This window comes from Electrophorus electricus, chromosome 13 (genome assembly GCF_013358815.1).
Source record: "Electrophorus electricus isolate fEleEle1 chromosome 13, fEleEle1.pri, whole genome shotgun sequence".
NCBI lineage: Eukaryota > Metazoa > Chordata > Actinopteri > Gymnotiformes > Gymnotidae > Electrophorus > Electrophorus electricus.
In genome coordinates this window covers 10,155,541-10,170,314 of record NC_049547.1, presented here as the reverse complement: position 1 = coordinate 10,170,314, position 14,774 = coordinate 10,155,541, and the positions used below count along the sequence as shown (strand labels likewise).

Here is a 14,774-nt window from a genome sequence, read left to right as displayed (position 1 = left end):
TTTGTAATTTAACTTTTTTGGGGGGCGGGTGGGGGATCGGGCATCCGAAATCCTCGGTGCTCAATTAGACACAACAGGTAAAAACTTTATTTTATTTTTTTAAGATTACTAGTTTCCCCCAAACACTAGCCTGTAACGTTCGCCTGTAATGTCCTAGGTGAATTCGCCACGGCCTACAATGGACACGTAGGTACATTGTATGACCAGCGTTTTTGTCCTGAATGTTTTGTGCATGACATTAGTGCAAAGAAGTGTTGTCTTTTTCTAATGTGTAGTTATTCAAATAAAATAAAAAAAAATCTAACGTGTACGGTAGCTAGATGTCAGATTAGTTATTCATATATTTGTTTGTCCTGATAAGTCGCTTTGGATAAAAAAAAAAGCGTCAGCTATTTTGGAAAGAATAATGTAAAACATGTAAAATGACAATCATGCAACGCTACCCTATAAAAAAAAAACGCAAGCTTGAATGTCATCCAAGCTTGCATTTTACTGTATCTATGAGCCATTTTATCAAAAATAAAAACAACTGGTATCTTAAGATTGAACCTACTTACACCAAGTTTTAATGTCTTTCATACACGGAACACGCTCCTGTGGGCTTCGGGATGACATTCATCAGGCAATTATGCACAGAACACAGCACAGCAGTAATGCCCTTGAAACATCGTCTCTTAAATGTACAGCATTGTTTTTTAAGCTTATGTGCAACAAATTCATAGACTGATATTATAAAGTTCCAGATCTATAATGCCATGTAAAGTTTATCTTTGCATGTATATTTGCTGCAATTAAATGTTGGTATAGAAAAGGCACCATCTAAAAAAAGGCACAGAAAACAACAGTTTTCATGGATCATATACATCAACATAAATTAGATATATTGGTTAATAGCCTTAATTGGGGATTTTGAGAACGAAACTTGGTTATTTATTTTTATGGTAATGAATTGTAACCTCTTGTTATTGCTGGAGCCTTGTCTAAATTAATTCGCATCTGTTACTTTGAAAATTAGTGCCTAAAGGGTCCCTTTACTTTATGGTATTACCAGATGAATCGATCTTCATGTTGACCCATAGGGCAACATAATAATCATGTCCATTATTCACTACCACTCAAATGCATCCAGAAATCGTGCATGATGTGTCACCCTTAATGCGTTCTTATGCTTTTTTTTTTTAAATCAAGGCCACCTTCTAGGTAGCAGCCTAGGTGATTACTCGAGTAAGCAAGGGACATATTCAGTCTCCTTTTCACAAAAGGGAAAAAGTAAAAGTTCACACATTTATGATATCTTCATCCCGGGTATCCTCCGACAGGCCATCCTCAGAGTGCCCACCATCACCGTCCATGACATTACATGGGCCAGTGATGTAGCGATAGTCTCCACCAATTGCCAGTACAGACCCCGATGACCCCACAAGCCAGTCTTTTTCATCCTCCTCCATTCCAACACACTGCCAAGGCACTGCCCTCAAAGGCTCCCCACTGACTGTTGTCCCAGGCCCGGCCCCAAGCCCAGAGTCCACCTCACCATCCATGTTTACATAGAGCAGGGGCTCCTTTGCAGGTGTTGGAGGCAGTCCAGCCCAGAGGCCATCTAGCTGGGCTATCAGGTGTTGAAAACTGGGACGACACTTGGGCACAGGAGACCAGCAGCTGTGCATAATCTCATAGCTGGAGGGAAGAAGCCAAAAAAAGGTTACTTGAATAATGAATACATTTATTGGTCTCAATTTTTCAGGTTACATCAAAAACCAGTTTGACTACAGGATGGATTAAGTTATCAATAAGGTCAACTGCATAGGTACATTTTACATAGATATTGTTCGCTGCACATATCGCATAAACTCAATAGTTATCTGAACACTAATGTATTAAGCCACATTCAATATTCGAATATGAATAGAAAAGTTATCAGGCAGAGAAAACACTGGATTTTCCACATGTACTGTAATTAGGCACAACTGAGTCCAATTGAGGCTAACTTTCAGTTATATTCATGTAATATTTTATATAACACTTGATTATGTAATTTGCATACCTTTACTATAACTCACATAAAAGTGCCTAGTAGTTCATATCCTCTCACTGTATTGCAATGGTTTGAGAGAACTGAACTATACTGCTAGTGATAAGTTAAAATGCAGTTCATGTTTTATAAAATACAGAACAGAAATGGGTTACAGCACAAAAAAAAAAACCAAAAAAAAAACAAAAACTCACACTTCAACTGGACAGTCAGGTGGCTGTTTGAGTCTCTCGCCCTTGATGAGGTACTCGTAGATCTCAGAGTTCTCCACCCCAGGATAAGGAGTCTGCCCCAGAGCCATTGTCTCCCACATGGTAACCCCAAAAGCCCACTGAAATACAGCCAATATAGCCATAGGTGATTTAAGATGTCTCTGAAGCTACTTTCAGAAGTCATTGCCTGACTACATGTAAAGCTAAATGACTGTGCAGCACAGTGTGGTGATTCCCCTGCTCCAACACACCTACTAAACCTGCTAATGAACTGACGAGTTAAAACTGGTTTGAGAACGTAAATCACCAAACTGTGCTGGGCGCTCACACTCAAGGCCCTGCTACGTAGAATAAATGGAACTGAAAAAAAAACAAAAAACAAAAAAAACCTCTTAAATCAAAATTTAGAGTCAAAGAAATGTAGTAATGTGTGAAAAGATACTTGTTATAAGGGTCTATATTTAGTGAAGCATATTACCACATCGCTCTGCGTTGTATAGACGTTGTCAGCCAAACTTTCTAGTGCTATCCACTTCACTGGTAGCTTGGAGACAGACCCCTGTCTGTAATAATCACCAGTGTAGATCTTCTTGGAAAGGCCAAAGTCTGCTACACACACCGTCATGTTCTCATTCAACCTAAACAAGTAGAATACAGAGGGAGGCCAGTAAAAATGTAGTTCACTTAGGTAATCAAGACCAAGTTGTGAGATCTGGCACATCAACTGAGATGAGAAGAACCACCATTGAAGTGTTACATCAGATTGGAGAAATGCTCAGGAAAGTGTAATGTAACTGGGTAAATAAGGCCTACATTCACACTGCAGGTAAGGTGGCCCAAATTTTGTTTACTGCATAAGTCCAATTTTTTTTGCTTGCTTGTTCACAATACTTTTCAAATGTGGAATATATCCAACATTAGTCTGAAATGATCATGCGCCTGAACTGACCTGCATGCACAAATGAACAGTGCTTCACACCACACCCTCATCCAGATGTAAACAATCAGCCAACCATAGCAACCACTAGTCTAATGCTCACGTTCATCAGGCCAGCCGCTAATTCGGCAACAAATTATAATGAGGGCAAGAAGGCAGAAGAGGGTCAAGATTTTAATGAAGGCTGTGGACTCATGGCTGCTACTTCAGGAATATCTGGATTCTTCTGAATGTTGAGCTGGGTTAGAGTAAAAGGCACATGAAATTTTATGTTATAACAGCAGTCGCATGCCCTAAATCAGATACGTATATGAATTCACTATCTGATGTGTTGTATGCTGTTCACCCTGACATGCAAATCACAAATCTGTGTCATATGTGGAACCACAGAACAGATTTGTGACACTTTTACCTGCTGTAGTGTGAACCTGGCAATGTGCATCCATTTAAGGAAAAAAAAGAAACAAACATAGAACATGGAGTCACCATTCATATTTTTGATACCGAGTCCAGATTTAAAGCTCTGTGAATGCGGTTTAGATTGGCCTAAGTGTAACTGCAAACACTCACATGCAGTTGCGAGCAGCCAGATCCCTGTGGATGATGCTTTTGCTACTTAGATACTCCATCCCCCGTGCAATATCCAACATAAACTGAACGAGCGTTTGTAGGGAGAGGGTCTACAGAAAAGACAAAGACAATACAGAGCCACTTGAAGAGTTGTGTTCATCCTCTTTAAACAATGCAAGATCAGAATCAGGAAATTAAATGGGTAAATATAAAGATACAGTTTTCAACCCATGATCTAACTTGTTTAGACATGGGTAAGAGCGTATGAGTGTCTGTGAGTATGTGTGAGTATGAACAATAAGCGATCAAAAACTCATAAGAGCTGGAAACACTCACAAAGGGCTCATCCCCAAGACGGGACATGAGGAGGAAAGTGTGCAGATCACCATGTTTCATGAATGGGAGGATCACCATGGGAATGGGTAAGCGCTGCTGGGGCCGTCTGTGAAGACTCACCCCTGATAGAGCAGACACACAACATGGAGGAGGAGACGCATCCCGTGCTTTACGTTCAGACAGAAATGTCAGACTCCGAACATATTACATGAACTTTAACAAATGTCATTCTCAGATGCTATGAAGCCTGAACCCAGTTCAGGCCATGAATCTACAAAGCTGAGCAATGTTTAGAGTAATATTGTAACGATGACCATCTATTAATCCAAAAGTGCATTCGCTGACCTATTAGCTGGATCACGTTGGGATGGTGGAAATCCTTCATGTAGGCAGCCTCTTTCAGGCACTGTTCAATATCACTTGAGGTGCTGATGTCAGCTTTTACCCCCACATAAATGATGGAGACACATCAGTACACAACAGCAATAGGTAGTGAACCAAACAGTAACTGGGGGCTTAGCATGACCCACTTTCTCATAATGATAAACACTTCATGTAACAGTGCTCACTTACTCTTTAGCACCTTCACTGCCACCTGCATGGAGCTGTCCTCCATCTTAAGAAAGGCCTCTCTCACGGAGCCAAACTCACCTGCATAGAAAAATTGATTTTCTACAGATTTTATAAAAGAATTTCCGAGGCAGACCCCTAGTACAATTTCACAGTAGTATTTTTTCGGAACTGAGCTGCATGTTGTTTGTTTATATACAGATCAACACTGAAAAGGGTGGAGAAATGTTTTAAATACATACATTCACAACCCAAAGCACTAAACCTGCAAATTTCAGCCAAGGTCCTTTGTGTAAAAGCTTGTATTCTAAAATATAATGAGGAAAGGCTGAAAATCCCAACCTTTCCCTAACATTTGGCCAAGGGTAAGGAGCCTTTCAGGGATGAGGACATCCTGCAGCTTGGTCTTTAAATCATCGTTGATGCCTAGGCTGTCCACTAGAGGGAGACAGAAAAAAACCGTTCAAAACTTCATACCTTTTTGTGTTATTGTGGTATTTGTGGTGACAACACATGTGTAATATACACATACAGGTGGATTCTGGGAGCTCAGGGCCCTGTCTGCTGAAGGACCTTGCTGCTGTGAAAGTCACCACGCTCTCTGTCCCTGGAGTCTTAAATGCATATCTGCCAACAAGGCAAAGGGACACAATATAATCCATTTAAATATACAGGAGTACTCTCTGAATAATCTCACAATGTAAGGGCAAATTCCAAACTCTTTGAAACTCAGTAATTAACCCAAAGCTTGGTTATGGCATCTGTGGTTACTGTTTATGTCTGGCAGTGCGAGCTCACCCAAACTGTGTCTCTTTGCCTCTGCGGTGCACCAAGACAGTCAGCAGGAGACCAAACACTGCGACCACCAGCAGCCCTGAGACCAGGCCCACCCACATGTGCTCTCTCTGGGTCTGCGTTTGCATGGCTGCAGAAAGAACCAAAGTATTACATGGCACTTTACCTCCAACAAGTGATACAGTCATGTGACCTCTACAACACAAAGGTTTTGACGGCCATATACATTTTTGACATACACAAAAGTAGCTACTGTCGGAAAGCACAGAAGTACAAAGACATTGATGTTCAGTGAATAGAACACTATCAAAAATGCCAGCTCCCTAAAATCAGACCAGGCCCCCTACTGCACAGCATTCCCTTTCGTGGGGAGGGTGTACCTGAAGCTGGTGTAATGAGCACCGGCCGGCTCCAGGGCCCACATCCCACCACGGTGCACGCAGACACCTGAAAAGTGGCGTTGAAAAATCGGCCACCTCCAGAGAAATGGGCGAAGTTTTCCTTAAACAGAAATGGCTCCTGGGAATGAAGACAGGGGCTTGCTTAGAATAAACATCTAGTGATGTCCTGTTGACAGTAATAACTCATCATGGTTTTCTGGATTCTGGAACAGTAATAATACACCTAATAATTGTATGTGCTGAAACCTTCCTCCCACCTAGAGTGGTTTCTGGAAACAGTACTGCTACAATGAGATACATAAGTGTGTGTGTGTGTGTGTGGATATCTTGCATTATCAACTCAATGACAGACAAGTGTAAATCAGTTATTACGGCTATGATAGTGAAATATGCTTGATATGGCTATCAAGTATATTCCAAGTCAGTGCTAAATCACTGAAATTTCAGAAAACTGGTGCCAGATGGCTGCTGGGAAATTAAGCCAAGGAATTATCCAAATCTTACAACCATGTGATCTAGAAAAGGAACCAGAAACAGAGGGACCAGGACATTTTAAAGGAACAGGATTTATTTTAATACTAGTAGTGTATTTCCAGATGCCAACTATTTAACAGGAAGTAATTATTTAACATAAGTGTATGTAATTTAGTTTTAATGAAGTGTATACAGTGGTGTTGCCTTTGCTGGCAATAAGGTGGTACCTGACTCTCTCCTCCCAGGTTCCATTGCAACTTGTATGCCAGCAGTCGTCCGTTCAGCTCTTCTTCTCGCAGTGCTGCCCAGGTGAGAGAGAGCTGCTGCTCTGTCAGGTCAAAGGTTAGGTTCTTAGGAGCTGCTGATGGCACTGTGTAGGGGCGACACCAACAACCACATTACAAATACATTCCACCACACAGTAACAAAATAATCAGATAATTTCACTGGTTGTGTCTTTTTTTGATGAAAGCATTTTAAACCATTTTGGAGGTTATTCTCAGTCATGACCTGTGGGTGGCAGCACCGCAGGCCCTGCATAAGACCTACATGGAGATGGTCTTGGGGCAAGCACAATGGTGCATTGTACCATTAAGGCTGGAATCCACTGGACTAAAGCCAGTCCTGGCAGTTTACAAACATATAAACAAGGTCAACACCGGAACCCACCCCATCCCACTGCTACCCTACAAGTTGAGCCAACTCTTCTCTCCGCCCCCCACCCCCAACCCAAGCAGCTGGCATGAGCCTGCCAGTCCAGTGCTTGAACCAGGGTTCCATCTCTGGGCTGTATATGTACTCTTCAACTACTGCCTATGTAGTGCCAGCCACCAAGGCCAATGGGAATGAAAATACCATTCCCTTGTGACTGTAGGTCTCTTTCAACAGCACTCCGACTGCCTCTGTCGAGGATATAATCAGCAGAATCCGAAAACTTGTTAATGAAAAACAAAAGTTTCAGGTTGGGCATGTAAGCAGCCAAAAGGCAGGAAGAAACACTATCATAGGAAACAGCTCAGCATGAAATGATGATTCATTCCAACTCAGAGTTAATTCCAGAATTTCTTATCATGAGGTGTGTATACCTGATTCTGGAGTCTGAAAGTCCAGCCAAGGAGAAAAGGGGGAGGAGCCAACCTCATTATCACAGCGGATTCGCACGCTGTAGTTGGAGTGACTGCGGAGTCCTTCAATAGTATGCTGGAATGGAGGCACTGAAACTTCCTTGTCAGGACGTTTTAGCTTCTTTCTAGAGCTGCTAGACATCTAATGAGAGATTAGGGCAGTGTGGGGTGGGAAGATTCCATTCAAAACAAAGGCATTAGCAAAGACTAAAAGACCTGGTTCCAGGTGAATTGATCATCCCAAGATGACCTTTCATCAAAACCCCACAAATACAAAGGGTAATTACATCTATTATCCAGCTGTCTATATCATTATATCTTATTGTTGTACATAATAATAAAGTCATTATTAATGTAAAATTCCACAGGAAGAGCTTCAGATACAAGCAGACTGGAGAACAGCCCAAACGTACACAAGAGCAGTTTAAACCATGCATGCATGCATGCATTTTGCTCTGCAGACTTTTCAGCTTAAATTTTTTTTATATATATATAAATCCAATTTGTCTAAGCCATATATGGAGAGATCAGTGACTAGGTTTAAAATGAGAGAAAAAGGGGAAAAATAGGCAGACCCAATTATGCAATTTACATCTTTCACTACTGAGGGACTCTTCCTTCCTCTAACCCAACTGCAGTGAATATCCTTTGGCTCACGAGAGCATGGTGATGGCTAGCATTGCACTCTTTTCTGAGCTATCGGGCTGTGGGATCAGAGCACTACCGTACCTGAATGGTGCATGTTGACAGGGAAGAATAGCCAGTGAACCCTGGAGTCCACATCAGGGTCATATTATCAGACACCTGGTCAACATGAAGAGCTGTAGGGGAATCTGGAAGTACTGCCAGAGAGAAGATCAAAATAAGTTTCTCTTGCCCTGGGTATGCACTCCCACCACCTGCTGCCAACTCGATTAACAAGACGCTTTAGAATTGATTGACAGTTAATCTTTGCTAAAGATATTTTTCAACATCCAGTCTAATGTTTTGACAATGTGTCCAGTTTTCAGTCTACAGACCTCATCAGGTGATACAGAAATACCCAGCAAGCCTACGCTGATATATAACCCTGACTTGCCAGTGTGTCTCGTGTACCCTGGCCTATGCAGCATGTTTACTGTAGTTTATTTAGTGTTTCCTACTTGTTCTGCACTCCTCTTGTCCTGATGTTCATTCACACTTTGTAGGCTTGTGTACTGTGTTTCTGTACTGTTGTGCTTTTGTACATTTGTGTTGTATTTTCCATTGTGTGTTGCATTCACACTTTGTAGTCCTTTGTACTGTACTATTGTTTTATGCGTTTACACTTTGTAGTCTTGTGTGCTGTGCTTCAGTACTGTTTTGTTGTACTGTGCATTCACACTTTGTACTCCTGTGTTGTATGCTGTTGTACTTCTGTCATTTCCATCATACCAGAAGAAATTACATATAATTCCAATTTTTACAAAGGAGTGGGCAGAATGACAATAACACTTTAAACTTAAAACTTGAACTAAATGTTTTAATGTGAACATACCAGCAAATGTATCAGTAAACAGGATCGGATGGTTAACCATCAGATCTTGATTTAGCTCATGATATTAAGCTCCACAATTAAACTAACTACACAGTTTTTGCAACAAGAAGAATTAACCATAAGGAAAAAGCGGAGCTTACCTTTTATGTAAACAGTGCCAGTCCGAGACACAGAAACACCTTTGGCATTCTTGGCCTCACAATAAAACTTTATGCTGTCATTTACTCCTGGAGAAAAAGATGATTAAAACTGAGGATACCACCTGAATTATAGAGAACATGCACAGTGCACATAGTCTCTTCCCACTTTTGTATATCTCATTACACTCTTAACTCTTTGCCTCATTGCAGACATTTCTGAGTAACGGAATTGGGCACTTCAGTTCACCGAGGAGAAAGTGACTGGCCAGTATAAAATGTCCACCCTCCCACTAAATTGGCCAAACTCTCATAATTGCCTGGCAAAGTGCCTTAGCCTTATAACCTATGACTCAGCACAGGCCCTGACGCTCCAGGCAGGACAACAAGAAAGAAAACAATCAGGAGTTCATAAGGAAATGTAATTAATCTTCAGCATATACTAAGGAGTGGCTGCCTGGGCCTTATTCTCTGAGCAGTATTGATTTCTGCAGTGTGATTCAGAGCAATAAAGAAAAGCAGGTGCTCCAGTTACATAACAGGAGAATGCAGGCCACGGGACAGGACGCGCCACGGGACAGGACGCGCCACGGGACCAAGCTAACAAGCACTGTCTGGTCCTCCCAAGGTTTCTTCCTTCACCCAAGCAAAATTTTCCTTACCATCAACTCCTTTGGCCTGCTGATTAGAGCTCTACACCTGGCTCCTATAAAGCTGCTTTGAGAAAGTGACTATTGCAAAAAGCACTATATAAATAAAATTTCATTCAGTTGAACTAATGAACACAGAGAGGAGCTTCCTGAGGACAGAGTAAAGGAAACTACTCCATCCTTAAAACTACAGTGCTGCTATGAGCACAGCATCAGTGAGAGATCACAAAGGACTGCCAAAGGTCCCTAAACAGAAATAATAACCTTAAGAACAAACCTGGATGCATTTCTCTGCATTCATATTACAACATTCATATGAGAGTCATGTTGTATACCTTTCACCCACTTCAGTACCCATAATGGATTATTGATCTGCACCAGATACATTACACCAAGAACTACTTAAAGATCCAATTTGGGGCTGTAGTAACACATTTAAAATGAACACACATTAGCTATATGTTCTTTTCATAATTACCTAATAACTCCTTTCTCAATTCTTGCCCATTCCCCCCTAAAAAAGCACCTATGAAGTGAAGAAGTAATGATTTTCTCCTATTCTGCAATAAATGTACTTCAGGGTTATGGAACCTACGAGTGGTCATATAAACAGTGAAACAGTTTGTTGAGGCCCTGTCAGCATTTAGATCATTTTCAGATGACACGTTTTGACTTGTTGTATTTAGGTGGGTGGAACTCAATAACAATTGTTGAAGTGTAACATTAAAAAAAACAAGCAAGGCCAGAGATACATGGAATGTTTGCGCGGAAAAGCCTATCGATCTAACACAGAACATCATATCGGCAGCAGTATTCTCTACACTAGAACCCCGAGACTGATTAGCACAAGAACCCCGAGACTGATTAGCACAAGAACCCCCGAGACTGATTAGCACAAGAACCCCGAGACTGATTAGCACAAGAACCCCGAGACTGATTAACACAGCTATCAAGAACCCAAGCAGGTCACTGTCAGAAGGCATGTACAAGTCCATGTACAACAACAGAAAGCCATAAAGCCTGTTTAATTAAACACACCCACTAACTGTGACCTCTGCTCAACTGCCCAATTTAAACAGCCCCATTTAAATTTCACATGCAACACATTAGTCATAAGGATGATGAACACATGAACAATGACAATATCTATATAAATGCAGACATTAAGGGAGCACAACAAAATTCCCAATAGTCTGCATTTGTGCACATCAGTGTCAAACTGAGTCTCCCATTACTTTGTGAGAAGATAGTTACCTGGAACGATGAGAACAGACGGGGAAGGTGTGAAGTCTCCCTTCATCACTCCCCCAAGCCACCACAGCACCTCCACTGGCTCAGGAGGGCCAACAGCTGTGCATGTCAGGTTAAAAGGGGCCCCTGGAAATGTGGCTACATCCTGTGGTTCCAGTACAAAGTGAGGCACACCTAAAGATGCAATAAAATTTAAACAGCATAATGAAATTGGAAAATACACAAGTGCCTATCAATATTATAGAAATTCTTTCAGTGAAAGTGTAGATAAATAAATAAAATCAGCATTATAGCTTTGTGAAGGTGTGTAGCTTTAATAATATGTGTCTGCTAATGACCAGATAGAAAGCGTAAGAGGCTGGATCTGATCTACCTTCCACGGTGATCCAAGCCGGCTCAGAGGAGATAATGGCACCATAATTTTCAACCTCACACCAGTATTTGCCAGCATCTTGTTGCTGGACTGACTTTACGCTGGAAGTACAATATAACAACACATGCAAACAAGATTGATCAGTGCAGAGATTATGGTGCTTCAAGTACAAATTAGTGAAGCAATAATATATAAAATGGAAGGGAAAAAAAGCTGGAAACAGTTTTCATATTTTCCTATCATAATGTGCCAGAATGAGGGAAAGGATGAGCCTGGATGAAAAGGCCGCTCTCCCATATATATATATAAATACAACCCTATCAAACTTTCTATAACCACATGAGGATATGAAAATGCTTAACTGATTCAGCCTGTGAAATGACTAAGCAGAATTGTACATCTAGAACTAAGACAGTTTTGAAGTATGATAAAAAGACTCCAATGTAAGAAGAAGTGAACGAGTTCTACATCTATTCAGACCTGAAACCACGGACACAGTTTCTGACCAAAAACAATAGAGTTTCTGACTGATTCCAGAGTAGCCAGGAAGGAGGCTCTGTGTTCATGTATCTTTTGGTCCAGAGTCTATTTTATGCTGGGTCTGAGAGATCACAAGCTCCATCACGTCAGCAGCAATGACAATCATCTGGCCATGCATGCTCACATTCCTGGCAGCTGTTGCACTACTCACAACCCGCTCAATACATGGCAGTCACCCACTGCAAGAGGGGATGACTACATCTGCTTGCTCGTCATAACATTCTGGATAGCAATTTCCCACTAACCACTTTACTTTTTTGTTTGTGGTTTCGACTGACAAGTACCGGTCACAGAGCTTTATCACGTGGCCACATAAGTACGTCTGATTGCATCATATATCTCTGTGGTGTCCACTTTACATCTTCGTTGGTTTAGTTTTGAAGTTCATGGTTGTGTCTAAGAGAGAAGTCTCACTGGAGTCTCGAGACAAAACCCTGCTCTGAGCCCCAGCTCTGCTGGGGAAGGCTACTTAAAGCTGATTAACCAGCAGCACCAACCCTCGCCTGGATCCACGGTTTAATCTCTGAGTCCTGAAAAACTCCAACATGCAGCCAACACCTCCACGCTTATTTACACTATTACACTATCAATCACAATGCACCCACTAACAAGCATTTATCCTTAAATATGCTCTTTATTGTCACTCTTAAAAACAAGCATATTCTCCTTTCTTAAATGACTAGAAATCAGTAAGCCCTGCCATAGATGTTATAGTTAAATCATGAGCATTTTATTGGCGATATAAGATTACGTTCAGACAATAATCCCAATTATACTCAAATTAGGCTGATATACTCTCAGTACATTAATGAAATATGTGCCATAGTCTGGGATCATATGAACAGAATGCAGTAAAACATTTACAGCAGGAATGTAAACACCCTATGAGAGGATGATGCCATAACAGAAGTTCTAGGACCAACAGAACTATCTTAATGACAGATATCACAGCAGTTCTTATTTTAGAACTAGGTCATTGGCAACAGCCACAGAAGGCCAGGTCCAGTATCTAGGCTCTTACGTGTGAAAGGTCTCCCAGTGGTGGGGGTCCAGGTTGATGTACATCTGGTCTGTGCTGTACACCTTTTCCCCATCCTTCATCCACACGATCTCTGGCTCGCTCAAGCCCTCGATGGCACATCCCAGACGTGCCATGTTACCCTGGGTCACCGTGAGGTTAGCTGGGCTCTTGGTGAACCTTAACCCTGACACAAAACACACAGAACAGACAGGAACATCTTGACATGTCTTTGGTAAAAACAAGGCAGCAGCACCCTGATTTTGAGCCTTCATTTTAAAGTATTTTTTTTTTTGACAACTGGTTTAAGAACTTCTTAAAAGTGCATTACATTTAATGCTTTTCATTTACCAAAGTCCATTGTGGAACATAAATCGACACCACGTTTCTGCACCACTTAAAATTTTTAATTTCTGCAACCTGTGGAGCTCTTATTCTATTTTCTGTGGCCTCTGTTGTATCTGAGCTACCGAACAGATCCTTGACAGTGTTTTTTCAGACTCCAGCTAAGAGCTGTAACACAAGTAGCAGCAGGATAAAAGCTCTCTACTGTGATAGCGGACTACAGCTGGGTTCAACTATGCTCCAGTGCCAACCAAAACTGCCACATCAATGCTCATATTCATTAGCTGTGAATAGATTAATGGGGTAGCTACCTATTCAAGTGTTAACAGTCTTAATGTGCTTGAGTATAATTTTAAAAACAAAACTATTATATGTTTGTTTTTAACATCCAGTGACCAAAGCAATAACTGCATCTAATTACCACATAACATCTAGAATCAGTTAAGAGACGTTGGTTATGTTTACTATAGATGGATTGCATTCTCCTATAAACTACAAATTCCCCTTTAGCTTAAAGATAAGCCCCCATGAGAAAACATGCTATTATTATTGTTGTTTGCAGGTACGTTGCTCGTTATGCTTTCAAATATTTTTTTTCCTGTCAAATCTGTTTAAGGTTTGGACATCTAAACGAAGATTTCATAAACTCTACTATGTAGACTATACGTGAACCACAATTAGGCTACACAAATTCAGATTGCGCCGTACGTACATTATAACGTGATTAGACTATGAAATTCAGAAAAATATTTCTCCGACCACTTTAAACTTACCATGAAATCCTCGAGTGTGTTGTACAAAAATTAGTACAATCCAAAGATGAATCTCCATTATAGCATCCTCTTATCGAGCAATTCCATTAGCTCACATTAGTTTAACAAACAACTTCAACCACACGCGATTAGTACCCATCAGCTCTAAGACATGTGTACCAGTAAAGTAGCAACAAAAATACTAGACACTTGAGAGCAACAAATTCTGAGAATACGTCAATCTTAAAACGCTTTCCATAGTCGGGGTGAAACCAATCGACGTTTCGATGCTTGGATTCCGAAAATTAATAGGATTTTTTTAGGAGTAGGGAGTCTACACTCCCGTATGTTTTCACTCCTTGTGAGGAAGAAAAATGCCTCAAGTGTCTAATATACCATAATGCCCCCTAGAGACTCTGTCACGAAACGACACATTCCTGTACCTAGAAATGGCCCGTCTTTCTTACTCGTTCATTAGAATCCCTGCGACACGTTCTGCTTCAGAAAAAGAGAAAAAGGAAACCGCAATATCCTCTGTACACTGTAACAAACAAACCAGTACGTCACAGGCCAAACAACGTTCAAACGTCTCAAATGCAACCCTTGTTCTAGCACTCTGAAAACTGGTCACAGCTTTTGCTTCAATCTGAGACAAAAAACCAAAACGTTTTGAGCTTTGTTGTTCTTATCTTCCTGGGAACAAAATCATGGAGTTGAAATGATATTATTTTGTCAATTACA

At 41.0% G+C, this 14,774-nt stretch overlaps 1 protein-coding gene across 1 annotated transcript; it reads right to left on the bottom strand.

Annotated features, from left to right (window-relative positions):
• Nucleotides 1–543: 543 nt before the first annotated feature.
• Nucleotides 544–14,506, bottom strand: tyro3 (TYRO3 protein tyrosine kinase). Its single transcript, XM_027013181.2, has 19 exons — nucleotides 14,055–14,506; nucleotides 12,940–13,123; nucleotides 11,379–11,479; nucleotides 11,009–11,179; nucleotides 9,108–9,194; nucleotides 8,181–8,293; nucleotides 7,413–7,593; nucleotides 6,555–6,697; nucleotides 5,833–5,971; nucleotides 5,456–5,582; nucleotides 5,190–5,284; nucleotides 5,000–5,095; nucleotides 4,661–4,738; nucleotides 4,433–4,525; nucleotides 4,088–4,209; nucleotides 3,752–3,861; nucleotides 2,723–2,882; nucleotides 2,227–2,363; nucleotides 544–1,677 (listed from the first exon to the last, which is right to left on the bottom strand). The coding sequence occupies exons 1-19, from the start codon at nucleotides 14,110–14,112 to the stop codon at nucleotides 1,278–1,280; spliced, it is 2,595 nt and encodes an 864-aa protein (XP_026868982.2). The 5' UTR covers nucleotides 14,113–14,506; the 3' UTR covers nucleotides 544–1,277.
• Between the last annotated feature and the right edge of the window lie 268 nt (nucleotides 14,507–14,774).